This window comes from Dermacentor variabilis, chromosome 7 (assembly GCF_050947875.1).
Source record: "Dermacentor variabilis isolate Ectoservices chromosome 7, ASM5094787v1, whole genome shotgun sequence".
Classification (NCBI taxonomy): Eukaryota; Metazoa; Arthropoda; class Arachnida; order Ixodida; family Ixodidae; genus Dermacentor; species Dermacentor variabilis.
In genome coordinates this window covers 84,161,540-84,179,908 of record NC_134574.1, presented here as the reverse complement: position 1 = coordinate 84,179,908, position 18,369 = coordinate 84,161,540, and the positions used below count along the sequence as shown (strand labels likewise).

The 18,369-nt window shown below is 43.8% G+C and overlaps 1 protein-coding gene across 1 annotated transcript in view; it reads right to left on the bottom strand.

Moving 5' to 3' along the window:
* Window positions 1-15,438, bottom strand: part of LOC142588724 (uncharacterized) — a 51,042-nt gene extending 35,604 nt beyond the window's left edge. The window contains exons 1-3 of the mRNA XM_075700539.1: window positions 15,394-15,438; window positions 14,211-14,387; window positions 8,973-9,094 (exon numbers count right to left, since the gene is read on the bottom strand). Of these exons, the coding sequence (XP_075556654.1) occupies window positions 8,973-9,094; window positions 14,211-14,387; window positions 15,394-15,438 (344 nt within the window). The remainder of the gene's footprint in view (window positions 1-8,972; window positions 9,095-14,210; window positions 14,388-15,393) is intronic.
* Between the last annotated feature and the right edge of the window lie 2,931 nt (window positions 15,439-18,369).

Here is an 18,369-nt window from a genome sequence, read left to right as displayed (position 1 = left end):
TCATATTCCAATGGCGGCCTGTCCGGAGCCAGTGATTCTTAGCACCCTCTGCTGCTTCGCAGGTCTGACCGCCGCCGTGGTCAGTTGCTTCGCAGCTGCTGCTAACCTGACCTACGAACCTCGTACTCGCCTTGCTGATACTGCTGTGCCAGTAAGTCGAGTACCGTCGTTGAAGAAGGTCAGGACTAGTCACCGCGGTCGAGTTTATGGTGACAACTGTTTTTTGTGATCGGTGGTTTTAGCAGTGGGCTATTCTCGTGAACAGCGTGCGGCGGTGAAATTATGCTTTCTTTCTCTAAAGAAATGCAACAAGTACTCTTGACATGTAATAACCGCTTACAAGGACGATGCGGTGGCAAAAACAAGTGTGTGAGTGGTTTTCCCGTTTCAAAAAGGGCGGCATGTCAATTGATGACAAACCTCTTTCTAGTCGTTCTTCTACGGCCCTAACACATAAAACTGTTGAAAATATTCCTGCAATCATCAACGATGATCGACGATGGACCATTGAAGAAATTATGGAGCTGTCGGGAGTGACTTGAGTTCAGTGTAGCGAATTTTGACAGAATATTTGGGGATGAAAAGGGTTGCTACCAAATTCATGCCACGACTGCTGACTGCTGAGCAAAAACAAAGTCAAGTGGAAGCATGCTGTGCTTGGCAAGGAGAGTGCAGAAATTATCCAAACTTTTTCAAAAATTATCACAGGTTACAAAATTAGGGGTGCGCTTACGATCCTGAATCAAAGCAAAAGTCAAGCCCGTAGAGGACTTCACGTTCGATTCACCTCAAGAAAGCTCGTCAGGTAAAATCAAACAAAAAAACAATGCTGACTTGTTTTTTTTTCGATATGAGAGATGTCTTCCATAATGAGTTTGTATAGTAGGGTAAGACTGTTACCCAGCCTTTCCACTTAGAGGTTTTAAACATATTGCGCAACAGTGTGCGGAAGAACTGGCCCGGTTTATGGCAGTCGGATAACTGTTTCTTTCATCCTGACAATGCCCGTGCTCACGCAGCCTTCTCTGTAGGACAATTCTTGACCAAAAATGGTATGACCCCTGTTCCTTACCCCTCATGCTCACCCACCCTTGCCCTATAGGACTTTTTTTTCTCACTTAAAATGAAAAGAGACATGAAATGGAAGCGTCTTGTTGATTTCCCTGATGTGAAGATGAAAACGACGACGGTGTTGTCAAGCATCATAAAAGATGAAATTAAACAATGTATCGAAAACTGTGAGAAAACACTAGACAAGTGTATTCTTGCAAGTGGAGAGTACTCTGAAAGATATTGAAGGTCTGTGCGAAAAAATGTGAAACAATAAGTTAAAAAATAGTTCGTTTTTTTTTTTGGGGGGGGGGGGGGTGAGTGTACCCCTTCGTATTGCAGGGACCACAGGTGTGTTCCAATTCTCGTCAGCATTGGATACAATATGCGTCGACAGTTTCGAGCCAATGCCGCCACACAGTGCAGACAAGAGGACGACAAGAAGCAAATAGGAGTGCAATCTTAGTTCACTCGTCGGAAATATTTGAGTACTATGTCGATATTCAATCCCCAACTGAACACTCTTCTAAGAAATTCATCTGGAAGTCGTCTGTGCGATGGGGTGCTTCCTTGCGTCGGCAACAAGGAGTTAAGATAAGCCATATATACTGCTAATTTCAAGGTTCTTCTCTCTGAATGTATGAGAAACACAACATAGCTTACATTATAGTAGCCTTGCTTCCGTCCGACAGGATCTTGTGAATACAGCTTGGGCTGATTTTGATTTGATTAATGGCACAAACAAAACGTACGATAAATTTGTTGCTAACTTTAAAAAGTTTATTGCAACCAGTTTCTTTATAAGACATACTCCGCGGAAAGCTCGCAAGGATTGAGTGACGTGAAGTTTGGTGCATATGATACAGCACAGAGATAAAATGCACCATACATTTATTAATGGATGTGAGTCCCTGTGCCTTCTAGTATACACTTGTTATAGGAAAAAAATTATAAAGACGGGTAATACTGGCAAGAGATTTGTATTATGATAGAACATCTCAATCTCGTCATGACGCAGAAATTCTCAAGGAGAGTGACTACCAGTACGTTGCGACCGCAGCAAAGTGCCACTCCGGATGAGGTCAGTGTTAATGGCGAAAATCTTTCTCGAACAGCTTCAGCAGAACTTTTATATTGTCATTTTGTGACCGGAAGAATTCTAAGCACTAAGAAGCCGGTAAATATTCTGCGCCCTTTTAGCAATCTCGACTAAATCTTCATGAACAAGTAACCCTTTCCGCGAATTTCACGGTGTTTGTGAACCTAAAGAAGACGCAAGAGCTGTGATGCGGACTATTTACAGATTAGACAAATATAGCACGTATTAAACGTATAACCCCAATGATTGCATAGATTTTTTTTTATTTATGGCTTGAGTCAGGAGCCTTCTCTCACCATATTCAAATAGCTGGAGTTTCGGCAGTGTACAAAAAAGACGATAAGAACATTTATCAAATCACAGACATGTTTCGGTAATACGTGTATTTTCTAAAGGTCTACAATATGTTAATTTTGTGAAACCCACGGTATGATTACCGAAGCACAGTTTGGTTGTACAAAAAGTGTTCAAGCAAAAGTAATTTGAAGATGACTGTCAACCGCAGAGCGATTAGCGTTTGAGAAATATGCGAGGGACTGTATTCTTGAAGTCATCTTTATTCACCATTTGTTGAAGCCATCCTCGGACTTCCGTTGCTTCGTAACTGGGCGAGATACTCCGGTACCATCCAACTTTGCTATGGTGACACTCGCTTGCGAAGGTTGCCTTTGAGCATGGGGGCGTGGCGACGACTATATAACGACGACGTAGTCACGACCATGGAATGAAAAGGAAGGAATGACGTCGATGGAATTACACAGGCTTTATGATGACGCTGGCATGACGACTATAAAATGACGATTCCAAATGGTGACGACGATATAACGAAGACAGCGTGACGACGATGGTGTGTGGACAATGATATGACGACAAGTGTATGACGGCGATGGCGGGACAATAATGATAGGAGGACAGCCTGATGACGAAGCTTGAATGGCGACAATGGCAACACTATTACAGCATCTGCAAGATGTTATGACCATGGATTCCTTTACAGCGACTGCGTGACGAAGCAAAAATAACGAAAATGTGATGTACGCGGCTGCTTAATCTCGACTAAATGAATATAGCCCAATTACGACAGAATATCGAAGAACTCATGTTGTAATTGATTGATGGATTGACGATGGTGTTATGATCACTACCATGTGGTGACAATGAGGTGACGTTACTAAAGTGATCAGCATGCTAAATGACAGCGTGATAACGACAGCAGAGCACAATAGTATGGCAACGACTTTGTGACGACTATGGCCGACGACAACTGCATGACGAAATTTGAATAAAAATGTTACTGTTTTGACTATGGAAGGACTGTGACGGCCACAGTGGCATGGCGTTTACTAATTAACGTGGATGGGTTGAAGACGATGGCTGAATGGAATGGATGACAATGCTTAAATGGCGAAAATGCAGCGACCACAACGACATGACGACCATAAGCTCATACCTAGTTGCCCAAGCTATTAGAATCTTGCGCCACTTAGTTATGGTAGAAGGAGTGGCGACGAGGCATCACGACAGCCAGGTCACGATGCTGAAATGACGGTGATGAATTCACTACAACATCAGGACCATACGCACGTGCGTAGTGACAGAACTTGATGACGACCTGGACCTTCTGTGTTGAAAGACTACATTACATAGTGTTTTGAGGACAGGAAAGCTGTCCTAAGCATACCGGTGTATTAATCCTAAACTATTGATTGTGTAAAAATAATCGGTTTTTGGTAAAACTTGACGCAAAAGGTTTCTGGGGTTTAGGGCTTTCACTTTTTTGTCATAGCTTGAAAAGCCCATCCTTCAGTATGTCATTGCAATGCCTGCAATTCGTCCGCTATGCAAATAACTGCTCGTGCGCCGCAAGGAAATATTCTTGGTTCTCTCTCTTTAGCCTGCACATTTATTTATTTATTTATTTATTTATTTATTTATTTATTTATTTATTTATTTATTTATTTGTACCTGCTGCAGCCTTAATAAGGCTAAGGCAGCATTGGGATGAGCAATAAACGTACAAACACTTATAAACAAGCTTGCGTGAAGTGTTTCAGGGGTAGTGAATAGATGTAGCCCGGTAATGAATTCTAGACTTCAACTGTTGATGGAAAAAAACTATATTTTATGGCATCAGTGTGGGCAAAAAGATTGACACATTTATAGCGTGGTGGCTCCTCGTACATAAGGTTTTGGAAAAAGTTAGATAGTTATTTAGAGAGGAGAGACGATTGGAATTGATGAATGTGTGAAGCAATTTAGGCATTCAAATTAGCGACGCTCTGCAAGAGGAGTGAGGCCAAGCAGGGGAAGAGAGTTGGAGGGCGACAATTCTTTCTCATGTATCCTACGAACAAAATTCACCGCCTTTTTTTTGCACTGATTCTAGTTTTTTGACATCACAGTGTTTGTATTTCACATCGCCGCTCAAAAAAAGCCTGCGGGCAGGATTTAACAGAGCAGAATAGAAATAAATGGACAAATGATTTATTGATATAGTTAACAAGACTGCGAGTGCAAATTATAATATATATGCAGATGATGTAAATTCATTATTTTTTATAGATATAGCAGGAGACGTTGTTCAAAAAGCAAGTTTTGCACGGAAACGTTTGCAGCGTTGGTAAGTTGTAAATCGATTGAAGAATAATGGGTACACTGTCAAAGCAATAGTATTCAGTGAATAAACCTAGAGTTTCAGTGTAGTCTTATTTATATTGTGGCTGTGAAAAAAACATCGTACGAAGCCCATGGCTTTTATGCTAGCGTTTTTTGTGCCACCTAATTTGGGATAACCACGTAAATGGCTCGTATAAGACGAGCATTAGGCGGGCAATGGTACCTCATCCCAACTAAAGTCAGTATATCATTGTTTAAGTATGCCCTTTCCCTACACATGCATTATCACCAAAGTGTAGGCGAACAACCACTGCTGCTGACTTGCAAAACATTTTCATGTGACAGAAAAAAATATTGCGTGCACTGTAACCTACATATTCTCACGCATACATCTACGTTGTTCATTAGGTACAATTCTATGAAAAAAATTTCGATTTAGCCAGTTACGATTTGATAGTTACAAGAGAGAAAGAAGAGCTAATACTACTAACCTGCGCGTTTTGGAGCATCTTCGTACAACCGTACCCGCGTATGCAATCTTAGACTCAGAGTTTTCCCACGTTCTGAAATACCCAACTAACTATATACAAAACTCAGTCTTTAGGTAAAACGCTACTACATCTGTAAACGAACTTAATATAATGGATGTCGATGTATCTAACATTTATTTCAAAACTATATATTGGGATATGTCCTATTCATATCTTTATTTTATTCTATTAAAGGAGTTTGCTTAGTGTTGAGCACCATGTTAGTTAGTCACAGTGTATATACCCTCAGAATGCAATGCAATCTTCCTACATCTTGGGTAACGCCTTTTATAAAAGACCTTATCTCTTCTTATATTAGCTTCTCACTGTAAGAACCTTTTTTTCTGTCATTGTTGGCCAATTTGACGCTGCTGTAGCTTCTGCTTTTCAGATCAAACTTCGGTTTATCGCTTTATTACAGCATATCTGTTTCTTGAGCGAGTTAATTAAGATTTGATGAAGTGATTGTAGCGCTAGTACGACAAATACAAATAAAGGAGAACTGGAAACTACGGCAGTGGTGCAACGTTCTATCTTCGCCTTTGTCTAATTTGCGCTGCAACAGATTTACCATTATTTGAATTCTTCTCGTGCTCTTGCACATGGTAAAGTTTCGTTTTTATTTCGTGAACATCCCAAAAAAGTTTTGTTTTTCTGTTTTTCGTCATGCATATTGTTCGTTGACTGTGGTCTCACACTGTGGGGTAGCACGCGCTTATCATGCTCCGGCTACTCTCTGGCCTCTCAGAAAAGTCAACTCAGTTCACAGAAACAACCTGCGGCCGTACACGTCCCCGCGCAGCTCACCTAATATTTCACGGGAATTGTGAGTTTGGCGGGAGGGAATGTACACACCGGGTTCGGGCAGGGTAAACAGTGGTGCATCTCTTCTACTGATGCAGCGGTGGCGTAGAGGTAGAGCATACACCGCGCGTGCAAGAGGACCGTGGTTCGAATCCCGCTGCCGCGCAATTTTCCACCGGATTAAAAAAATCCAGGTGTTGGTAAAATTGCCTAAACAGGCCTGGAGTGCGGCCTGATACCTGTAACCAGAACCGCTAACACATTCTCTCACCAGAGCAGCATTGGCCACCCTGGTGCAGCACTTGGCCACAACCTTCTATTCTACTTGCACATGACACCATCAGGCTGTTTGAAGAGCATGCTACTTTGTTTACTGGCGGAATAGCAGGACTTGGCGAGCACCAAGTAGGACCGGCGGGAAACGGTGGCATTGCATTCCGGCACCCTTTAAAATTTAGGGTTCAAAATATATATTGCGCTTACTAGAGCTGGGATTAGAGTTTTAGCTTATTCAAATACGCAGTTACCATTTACGAAATGGTCAGTCACGGTGGATTAAATGTGAGCTGCGAGGTTCGTGGCAAAACCTTCTGGCGGGGAGTTCCAGAAGAGATTGCACCAATTTTATTTAGACAAACACAACAAATGCTCTTTTTCTGATAGTGTGAAGCATCAGCAATGGCGCAAACAACAATGATTCATGAAGTTTCCCTTGATACTATTTGGCGAGAAAAACTTGTTACCAAAACAAGAGGTAACTCAACGGCTGTTGTAATCAAAGAAAGACAAGGTCTTGAAGTGCGCATTAGTGCACGTGGTTTGTCTACAGAGCGCTACCTTCACAATAGAACAATTTCTTTACTTCACTATCTCTGAGATTGGGCCATATTTTCGTTGAGTAAAGCGGCGTTCCCCGTTCCAGTTTTATGAGCAGGCCATTTGAGCGAGAGCATCTGGGTTTCATTTCGGCAGTTTTACGCAAATTAGGCAATATTACTGCACCTTGCCTAGCCCCACGCTAACTTGGTGCCTCTTTTTCGTACAAGGCCTTATTTTAGCCCCTTTATTTTTTTCCACTAAATGCAGTAGAATGTCGGAGATTGCCCAATCTATGAGGCGAATGTGACCAGAAACCCACATACAGCGAACAGCAAATCACTCTGACGCCGCGAAATAAGTTCTTGCCTTCAAAATTTTTCGCATGTACTTAAAGAAACATTCAAAAGCTTGCGCTACCAGCGTTGTTAGTGCCGTCCACGTTTACCGTGATAATCACGCTTCCGTGAAACTTGACAATCCATAACTCTCTAATGATTTAGAGAGGCAAAAGCCCACTCGCTCATCCAGTCGTGTGCGTTTCCAGGAAGGACGGCGCTGTGTATCGATTATGCATGTCTAAACGCAATAACGGAGCCAGACGCATGCATTCACACAGGACATAACTTTTATAATGAATGTCAGGCAGGCTACCTGTATAACCTTCGTTGATCTCTGGGACAGCTATTGTTGGCTCCGTGGAAATCTCAGCGATGTTCGCGACATTTAAGTTTAACTTGCGTTGGTTCCCTAGGACCGTGATGGTATTCGGCCTCACAAACGTTGCAGCCAGTTTTCAGAAGAGCATGAACTAGCCCAGCTTGACCTTGCGGACATTGCTGCATTTACTACGCCACTACAAGAGGATATGCGACCCCTTCACGCTATTCCATCACCTCCAAATCAGTAGAACTCGTAGAAAACTTGCAGAAAACACAGGTGCCATGCTCATTTGCGGAGCTCCCGAAATTAAGTTCCGGACTCTAGTAAGTTCGCAGCCATCAGGTGAGTGCAGTTTCAGCATGCCGCAAAGAAAAACAGACCTCAGCGATGTTTTATGGGCAAATGTGTCAGAAATGATTAGCATTACGTCGCATGTATTTAAGGTCCCGCAGCGATGACGTGAACAGCGTAAAGCTCTCCCATCCGCTCTCTTCGTCTACAAGGTGACCGGCTTCCGACACCTCACACACAAACACTTTTTTCGGCTTCGACACTTCTATTGGTAAAGCATCAATAAACATGATGCGAGGTGTATATTGTCTTGCTTACTAGGCAGGAGATGTAGCTGCTCAAAGTAGTATACCGCTGAACGCATCCAATGAAAGTACAACGAGCACTGGCGTTGTGTGCGTCAACCACCGCCGTTTCTTCCCATTATAAGACACCATACCGGCCAGTCCAGTGTCACATATAGTGTCGCAGATGAACGGAAATAGCAAAACAAGGCCCTTTTTTTGCTCTTGTGGTAAGGCTGCGGCCAGCTTAAAACACCGTATGAAACTCGATACTGTGGCATGGATTCGTTACCTTGATATAAAACTAATTACCGCTGCACTATATTGCAATATATTTTATCTAAGTGATTGAATATTGAATTGTATGAGAAACTGTTTTATTCTGCCCTCCGAAATTAATTTGGCAGCGAGCTCTCGTACATTTATTTTGCAACTAACATATCGTGCTCATTGTTTATGTATAAATGTTGTTATCGAAGGCAACACAATGCTGTATTTTCGCACGTTCTATGCAGCCGACTTTTTCATTGTAACACGCCGCATTTAGTGTATCGAGCCTACTGTACTATTCTTTGCCACCTATTGATTTTTTTTATTCTCGCAACTGTCAATGCTGCTGTATGCGTTCGAGAGCTCGGTCAAGCGGTCGTCCGGACTGCCTTTTCCTCTCAACACTGCAGGTTCAGTCCGAAATTCGACAGAAATAATATTCGATTGATTGATCGAGTAATTTATTGATGCTCTGGGGTCCCTACAAGTTGAAAAAACCTCACACCATGCTCGCGACAGAGGCAGTGGCGAGAAAAAGGTCCTACTCACTCGTCTCCGGTGGCGTCGTCTTCGTTGACCGCGCTGCGTGAGCACCGAGCCACGGGCCCGGAGCCTTGGTAACGGCCCTGCCCACGGCATTGATCCGGGGTCGGAGTCACGGCAGCACGACTCTGGCCGAGAAACAACTCGCGCCGGTCACACGCGCTTGTGTTTTCTTTAACCTGTTGACTTGAAAATTAGGCGCTCATATTTGCGAAAGCACACGCTGTTGCGCCGCTACAGATACTACTGGTAACATCTTCTAGGAGCCCATTTCAATACTTTAGCATTAGGATTGCTAAAGGTGAACAAAATGCATGTGTTTGAATGTCACACAGTCGATAATATATATATATATATATATATATATATATATATATATATATATATATATATATATATATATATATATATATATATATGTATGTATATACCATAGTATATATTATATGTAACATATATAGAAGGAAACTGAAAGGGGTCTGCTGCGAACCACTGTGAGCAGCACTTCGCTCGTCGAAGCGCGAGCACGTGTGTAGAGTGGGCTCCTAAACATCAACACTTTGAAGTGTGGTGAACGCGGTTTAAATTAGGCACGAAGATCTCACATATCTGGGATGTAATGCCAACGTATTTCTGTCGCATGTGTCACTGAATCACCGCCGAGGTTTAAAGAAAAAGATTAAGGCTGATTCATTTATTTGTTTATTTCAATAGCGAAACTCCTTTATGTTGCAGTTTTTCTGTTCGCGTCTTGTGTTCCACATAATCGCTGCGCGTTACCTTGTCCTTACGATTGAATGTGATATAAAAATGTGGCTTTACTATCAACTTTACTGCCTTATATACGCCAAACGCGTGCATTACTTTGCCTGTTGTTACGTGTAAGCTTTCGGTTATGTTTGGTTTGAAAGTTGCATATGTATATTATATCGGATGCGCAGTATCAACACTACATTGAAGGCCATTTTCAGTGGTGACAGTGTGAACAAACAAACAAACAAACAAACAAACAAACAAAGAAAGTAGACTTCGAAACGCTCCGTTTGAGGCAAGCAGTGAGACTATTGATCCTAGCATTCGATTTTTTTCGCTGTTCGATCTCTCTAGTTGGTGGGTATATTTTTCTGATTGTCCATTTACCCACCGAGGTTGCTCAGTGGCTATGGTGTTGGCCTGCTGAGCATGAGGTGGCGGGATCGAATCCCGGCCACAGCGGCCGCATTTCGATGGGGGCGCAATGCGAAAACACCCTTGTATTTAGATATAGGTGCACGCTAAAGAACCCCATGTGGTCAAAATTTCTGGAGTCCTCCACTACGGCGTGCCTCATAATCAGAAAGTGGCTTTGGCACGTAAAACCCCATAATTTAATCTGATTGTCCATTTATATTATACTACGCACAACATGTACGTCCTAGAAGAGGGCGTCATAATCAGCGGCCGGATAAATATTAGATAACACGAGGTCGACGTTTGTTGCTCAATCCAATATTACCAGTGAATACATACAGCAGCGTTGCAGAAAGGATAGTGCGCTGGTAGAGGCGCGCGCATGAACTTCATTCCAGCAATGAAAAGCGTTACACACTTTTAGTTGAGCGCACGCCGCACGTACCTGAGTGCGTAGTACACAATACGTTGGGCAGGCTACGAAGGAAAGGCGCCACAACTCTTAGTCTTAGGCTTTATTGATGCTATGACCCTCCGCGTTGATACGAGTCGGTGGTTTGCGCCACCAAGCTCCTCCTATTTCGCGAAAAGTCCTACCTACTTATCTTTTTTTAATACGTAAAGTCCCAGTAACAAACTTGCTGAGCCTATATTACAAACTTTCTTTTTGTATACATTTGTTCTATGTGGTCTTCCTGCTTTTCTACCACCAAACCTCCAACCACCCTTTAGAGCTAAAGTTCTAATTTAAAATGTCTCGCAACGTAATTCATCAAGTCATAATGACCTTGAGTCGCCGGAGCAGAATTGTGGCAGGTGTGACGTCACGCCACGTGATATGCTGCGGAGAGACATCCCATCTGCGCTCTCTCGGAGCATCGCTGCTGCGGTACCATGTGATTAGGCGAGGGTTTAACGGCTGCTTCGCCGGCGCTTGGTCGCACAGTGTTGCCTTGGGTGGCGCGCCACCTTCTCCGTCTGTGCGTGGTCTTCAGTGCAAGCGACAGGCTAAATCCAATCATCGAGTACATATAGCTAGACAGCAGGCTGCGAATTCTCAAGTGAAGGCAAAGCTGTGGGCTGAATCACCGTAGCAAAGGGAAGCGAGATTAGCACGTTATAGAGAAGCTTACCAAACGCGAAAGCCGGCCAGTATCGAAGCTTCTGCAACCACCGCCGTCGTTGAGCAACACGAACAACAAGGAGAAGAAGTCGAAGCCATGAATACAAGCAACGGCACCTACAACGAACGTTTCACGAACCGCACCCTCGGGCTTGCGGCAAGCTCGACTGCAACGGCCCGGTTTCACCGTGACTTGATGGACAACCCGATCGGCAGTGTGGCTAACTTGTGTGAAACACTGTGGTCTAACTTTAATGAAACCACTTTGGTGCATACTCTTGCAAAACCAAGAAAAACAGACATTTCCCTCTTAGTGACTAGGTTTAACGGAGTTAAACCGCATCCACTTTTTACTAATCTCTATTACGGTGATGTTTGCCTTATGCCTGCGTTTCCTGGATCCAAGGGCATCAATGAAGCCAGCGAGCCCTAGCTGGATAGATATCTTCACATTCTAATGAAATATTTTCGATCATTTTCCCACCTTTACCACTGCAAGCACATGTTTATTCTTCCTTAGTGTACCTCGCTTTATAGCTGCGCTTTCTAAGGCATCCTGATCTGTCTTCGAAAAGTAAAGAACTTCCATTTGGTCTATTATAGATGGTTTCTTTTTTTGTTTCGATTTCACCTCTTAGATAGTTATTCTTAGCAGGTTTCCTTTGCATTTCCACCACCCAGAAGATTATCTCAGCCTCCCTTGCTTTGCGTTTGACGTTATGTGTTGCCAAGTTTCTTTATATACTGGTCGAATAAAGCTTTCTGGTAAGCTTCCTAAGTCTTTTCCTCCACTTTGAGTCAATATTTTTCCTGTAGATATACTTGAAAACTCTCGCTACACATTTGCTTGTTTTCAGATTCCTCAGTCGTTTTTTTGAAATCAATTTTACTGTGAGCTCCCCTCACTTCTAAGTTCTCCATTCAGCATCAGCCTGTACAACTTCATTTGTATTCTTCCTTTTAGAGCCCAATGCGAGGCGTCCCACTGACCTTTGATTGCCATCGAGTCCTCCATTGTAGCCATGACTTCAAACAAACAACCGTACTTCCAAATGTAACTCCTTGAACCTTTACACCTTTTCCAAATCCCCGGAGTTATGCGTACCGATTGTATTCCTACGGCGCTCTGTGTTTCTTTATGGCCGTGTTGCATATCACACATTTCACACCCTTACACCCTAAAAGGGTGTAAGAGTGGGAAATAAAAATCGATGGTCCGAGACGAATTTTCGTGCCATAGAATTTAAGTGTCATTATGCCACATGTTCAATTTCCATCCAATAGACCGCCTACGGCTTTCGCCTTATTAAGGCTGCTTATTGTATCCTGTTCAACGTATGCTAAAGGGAGTGTAAACTTTTCCTATGGTTTCCACAAAGCACGCATGTTTTCCGAATGTCCTCGGTGAACTAAGCGAAAAAGTTCTCTTAATTTGTTGAAAATAAAAGGGAAAATGTGGGTAATGTAGACAAAGTTCAATAAGTGGGTAAGTTGCAGCCTTTCAGTACATTTATATACAAGTGTTTCAAAGCGTTCAATGTTTGTTGTGAACGGCTCAAAATTCAGAACGCTGTTCTGCTAGAAATAGAAACCGTTTGTAATGCCAAAGAGGCACAGTAAAAAAAATTATACGCTTAACAATAGATAACGGTGTAAATATGCTTAAAAATAGCAACTTTATATCCTATTTGGGTTCAAGGGATTTTATTCATAGACCGACTCTCCGCCTTAATCAATTTCAAGGGCGTAAACTATTTTACAGTGCTTGAGCAGCGCCATACTTCATCACCTGACAGCGCCCGCCATTGCGGGCATTCTGAACAGCGTTTGATGGCCTATTTACAATGGCCAAGGGGACAGCTCAGACCGCCGCTATTTCGACCATCATGGTGAACTGTGAGTGTGTACACGACACAACACTTCGGCCAAAGCTGCAAAGCAAGTGTAAACGTACCCAACCGGTGCAAAGCGACCGCTAGTTTTGTTTTGGCATCCTGCGCCACAGTCGGTGGACGGCTCTTTAAACAGTATACTCATGATAATATTGCGCGAACTAATATGTGTCAATTGTGCTTGCTGTTGCAACGTTTTAGCTTACCCAATAATTAATAAAAAAATTTGTATTGTGTGATAGATACGAAAGTGTTTTTACTTCCTTTATATGAGTTTGTCTGAGACGGCAAGGCGGCGACCACAGACGGCTGCTCAGTTCTGCTTAGGTGCTCATGGCTGTAGGTGTTGATGAATGTTGTGCGCGTATTCTTTGTCTTTGGAGAAGTATCCGCATTGCAATGGAAGGTCAACAACGGGAAAACTCGGAACTATACCGATTTCTGTGGTGACGAGAAACTACTGAGGCAGAGGCGCTCAAATCAAATGAGGAGGGGTCTATGTCAAGGAGCGAGAAGAGTAATGCGGCTCTAAGGTGGGTGCCAGGCCAGATTGCACCAAGATGGCACTAAAGCAATATTAGGTTCTATAAGCGCTTGAATTTCTTTCTGCAGGCATTTTTGAGTGGTGGCGGAAACCATAAATTAACTGTAGTGTGGGCGGTTACTTGGTGAAATCTTAGTTTAACGAATAGTCCATTCAATAAATTCGCGTTTAGTTTCTTCTTGCCTAAGGTTGTAATAATACTATCTTCCACATTCAGGCGGACCTGTGCGATCGAAAAAAAAATTACAGTGACGTTTCACTTTTTGAACGCGGGCTACGCGCAAGCGTTTGGATGCTATTCTCTTCTTGTGCATTACTCGTAAAATGTTTTCAAAACATAATTTGATTTTTAGTAAGTGCGAAGGTTACCCCATCGCTTATATTTACTTTGATTTATGTGCGTTATGTCCGGTTTTCCATTTTTATAGCGGAAAGTGCCATTGAGGAGGTGTTGAAGCACTTTAAATAAATGCGTAATCTTTATTACTTCAAGCAATTTCGTAATATAGACTCACACTAATCATTTTCCCCTTCTTCTTCTCGAGTCTCCTGGGCACTGCGAGCGCCTTGCTTCTGCTGGCCTTGTTCAGCTCGGACTCGGCGCTTGGCGGCGTCTCCGGGGTCGGCCGACTCACGCTCGGGTTGCCGCTGGTTGCCTCGCTGCTCCGTCCTTCTCGCTCGGCGCTCAGCCTCTAGATCACGAGACGAACCGCGAATGTCCATAACGCAAACAGAATCTGCAGCGACTGCCAGAGGTGGGCAACCCAGCGTGCCTCCGCCCACACACCTCCTTTTTGACGCTTCACCTTGTTTCTGCTTTCGCACATCGCTCAAAGCCACATGAACCCTTATTAGGTGGCATTTCTTTGTCGCGCGTTCAGCGCACTCTTCCGTACTTTCTCCAGCACGCGATTCTTTTCTACCCCTGCATGCCCCTTCCTCCTACGGTGCTCACTTCCCTCGTGGCAACACACATTGTACCGACAAGGCAACTACGCTTGCCCGGAAAAACATTTGTTTACAAACGGCGTGTTGCTCGGGCTTATCCATGACTGCGTGTCAAGGAGCGCCTTTACCTTATGAGCTTGAGCTTCTGCCCCTTCTGCGCCACTGCAGTTGGCGTGCCATTCAGTTCTTTTTTCTGGGGGAGGGGGGGGGGCTGCGTGTCTTCCACCGGTGCCGCGGACGGCTCATACCGCTTTTGTTTTACTCATCATTGGCACATACGCGATTGGCATTTTTTCACCGTTTTATAATGGACTCACATCTAAATCTCCGCTTTTATCAAACAAATCTCAACGGTTCACATAGGGCTACGGACTGTTTAATTGATCTCGCCTACAAAAAGAAGTTTTCTTTTTTCGTAGCCTGCGATCCTTACGTCAAGAGTCACGTGGTTTCAGGCACCACTGTCATTTTTTTTCAAATTCGGTGCGCCTCAATATTAGCGAGTCAGTCATCGTCACCGGTGCAGGGTGAGACTGCTGCCCTTTGATAGTCGGGACGCGTGTTGTCGCAGTCCGGGTCACTGGTTCTGGCACGCAGCTCATTTTTATTGCCGCGTAAGCACCGCGCCGACATAGAGCCCTGCTTTGACCTCATAGCTAACTGTGTCGCATCTTCGCGCACGAATGACGTCTTCGTAGCGGGTAACCTTAATTCCAAGCGCTCCAACTGGGGTGCTGGGGTCACAAATACGTGTGGGGTGGCCGTGGAGCGGTGGTCTACCAGTGAGGCCCCCATGTCCTAAACGACCCGACGTCTAGTCCGACTTTTGAAACCAACTGTGCCGCGAGTTGGATTGATGTCAAACTGGTGTTAGCGTCTTTGTTTTACGATGGTTGCGAGTGGTCTGTTCCGGACGACCTGACATTGTTGGAGCATCGCCTGATAGCGTTTTCTTTTGCGGCGTTCTGACCAGCTGCCTTTCAGGAAAGGGCCTCAGTCCACAGGGCCCTGGTTCAGTTGTGCGATGCTCTTGACTTGTTTATCAGGAAATTTTATCTCGTCTACGAGCGCGCCTGCGCGGGGCAAATGCGTGTTGTCAGGACCTGGCGCTCATCGCACAAGCGTGTGGTGGACGGCGGAACTTGGCTTCGAAAGGCGCGGCATTAGCACGATACGCAAGAAGTATCAGCGTGCTCGAGATCCCGATACACGGACGCAATTACGCGCCGCGTTTTCTGCTACTCGGGCGGAATATACGCTGTATATTAAAGTCGTTCAGGATATCGCTTTAAAGCGCTACTGCAGCGATTGCAGCAAGCAATGTGTTTTTGTAGCGCAATTCAAAATGGCATTTGGAAAGATTCGATTCCCTGTTGTCCGGACTCCTTTTTTCAAGGCCTTCAAAATGCATGCCTGAAAAGACAAGTCCACTTGTCGAAACACTGGCTCGCGATTTTACCTCGTCCTCGTTTGGCTCATCGCCTAACGTAATAAGACTATATGCACGAGCCAGCGGCTCTACATGCGCGCTGTGGCGCGACTGCACTAATAAACCTTTCACAGGGCTCTATTTATCGTGCACAAAACTATCGCTTTCCAGCAACCTTTTCCCAAATATTCCAGAAAGAAACCCATAGTTCAATTAGTCATAATGTTTTATTGCCCTGAATCAGGCACTATAGAGCGCCGTTGAGTCGTTAGTCTATAAGTCATTTATATTATCACGCAGTAGTGACGGTGAACAATACAGCTGTAAAACTGTGAATAGCATACTAACTTCTTATTAGGCGAACTTGTGCATACAAAAGCAAGTTACACTCAAAGCGCAGCAATAGCGGCGAACACGGTCGACGATTGTCGACATCTGATCTGCCCGTCAATTGCGTCGGCTTTAATCACCAGCCTTCGAACGTTCCAGAATATTCGCCGGTGCCCGAGTGTCTTCCTGAAAGTTCTTCACCATTGGCGTCACTCCTACATGCAATCAGGTTACACAAGGTTCGGTTTCAACAGACAGTGGATAGACCATCGATAACATTCCAGAAATTTCCGATGCATGCAGGCGCATCCCGCGCTGAGCGATAACATTTGTTAGACGGTGAAGACGCTCACCCGTAAAAGATAAATAAGTCCACTATCAATATTCGTCTTCCTCTAGAGGTGTCACCGAATAGCCGATTGGGTTTCAGCTGCAACGGAGCACAATGTAGCACTCATGAGTGGTGGAGACGTTTGTGCTACTGATAGGTGGACACTGCTATCACCCTTAGCTTCAACACATATCAAAACCTATTTAACAGCAATGCTTCATCGCCGTTTGCCGTCAAAATTAAGTGGTAATGTCCTCGAAAAATGTTTTCACAAATGAATGAACAGTTACTGCTGCAGCTTCCATTACTGCCAGATTGATGAATGACATAAGCATTAACATGCATGCACGTCACATGGCGTGGTCATATATTACATATCTTGATTTCCCTCTAGAAGTTAATGATCGAGGTCATTGAACGAGACCGCAGCTGCAGAGCTCCAACTACCTGCAGAGCCAGGGAAAAGCGGGCTACAGAAATGTGGTTATTGTTTTGTTCATAACCTGATTGTGAGTTATAAGAATTAACTTGAATAGAAAAAACGTAAATGGTTTCATATCCAATGTGCATAGGTTGATATTGTGAAAAGGGGCTTCAAAATACTTTTTTCTGTGATTGAACAAAACTTCTAGGGAAAACGTTTTTGTGAGAATTATTTTGCGTCTAAATTCCATAATGATACGACAGGCGCCGCTAAACTCTGTGCCCTGTGACATTCTTGCACCTCTCTTGTGTTGTTTGAGCGCTCAAGAACGTTATCATATAGCTGTGACGACACTGTTTCCTGGATTCACTATGTTACCTTGCAGCAAGAGAGATACATCATCGTTCTATCACTTTGAGGCAGCGTGTTTACGAGTGTCTTGCGATGCTTGTTTGAAGGAGCAATGTCGGTAATTCACGGCGCACATGCCCATGCAGCTACATGCAATGCAGCTAATGGTTCACTGTATTAAATAAGATGCTAATTTCACACAGCACTTATAAGTCATTGAGCTTTTAGGGTATGTGGGGACCACACATACCTTACCTCGAATGGTGTTGTTTACAAATCCATGCGTATTTGGCAGGGACAGAAATGAGGTGAGGGGGGGGCGGCATGCTGAGCTGTGGTGGTAGCTAGTTGTACTATACTGTTCATTTGCAACTTCAGTAATGTGTAAGACGGAAAAAGGCGTTCACTCCGGAGACAAAGACGATTCTGCGCAGGTGGAAAGGTGAACACCAGAGGCGCAGGAAGACGCTGACAACATTGCGAGCGCGAAAAAAAAGGCGCCAAAACCACCCACAGGAATTGCCAATAATTGCGTAGGATATTGTTGGCGTTAGTAAGCATACAAGAACTGGTAAGGTTTAAACAGAGCTAACCAACGGCGATATTCTATGATTGATAGGTCTTCCAGAAAAAAAAGAGAATACAGCGCAGTATATCTAATCGATAAAAACTTAGAGGTCGAAATTGATGAATTCTACAGCAATAATAAGAGGGTAACAGTGGTCATAATAAAGCTGAATAAAACATTTAAAATAAAGGTTGTCTTAGCCTACGCTCCAGCCTCCAGTCATGAAGATGAAGAAAGAATACAATTTTACGAAGATTTTCAATTTGCCATAAGAAAGGTTCAAACCCACTAAA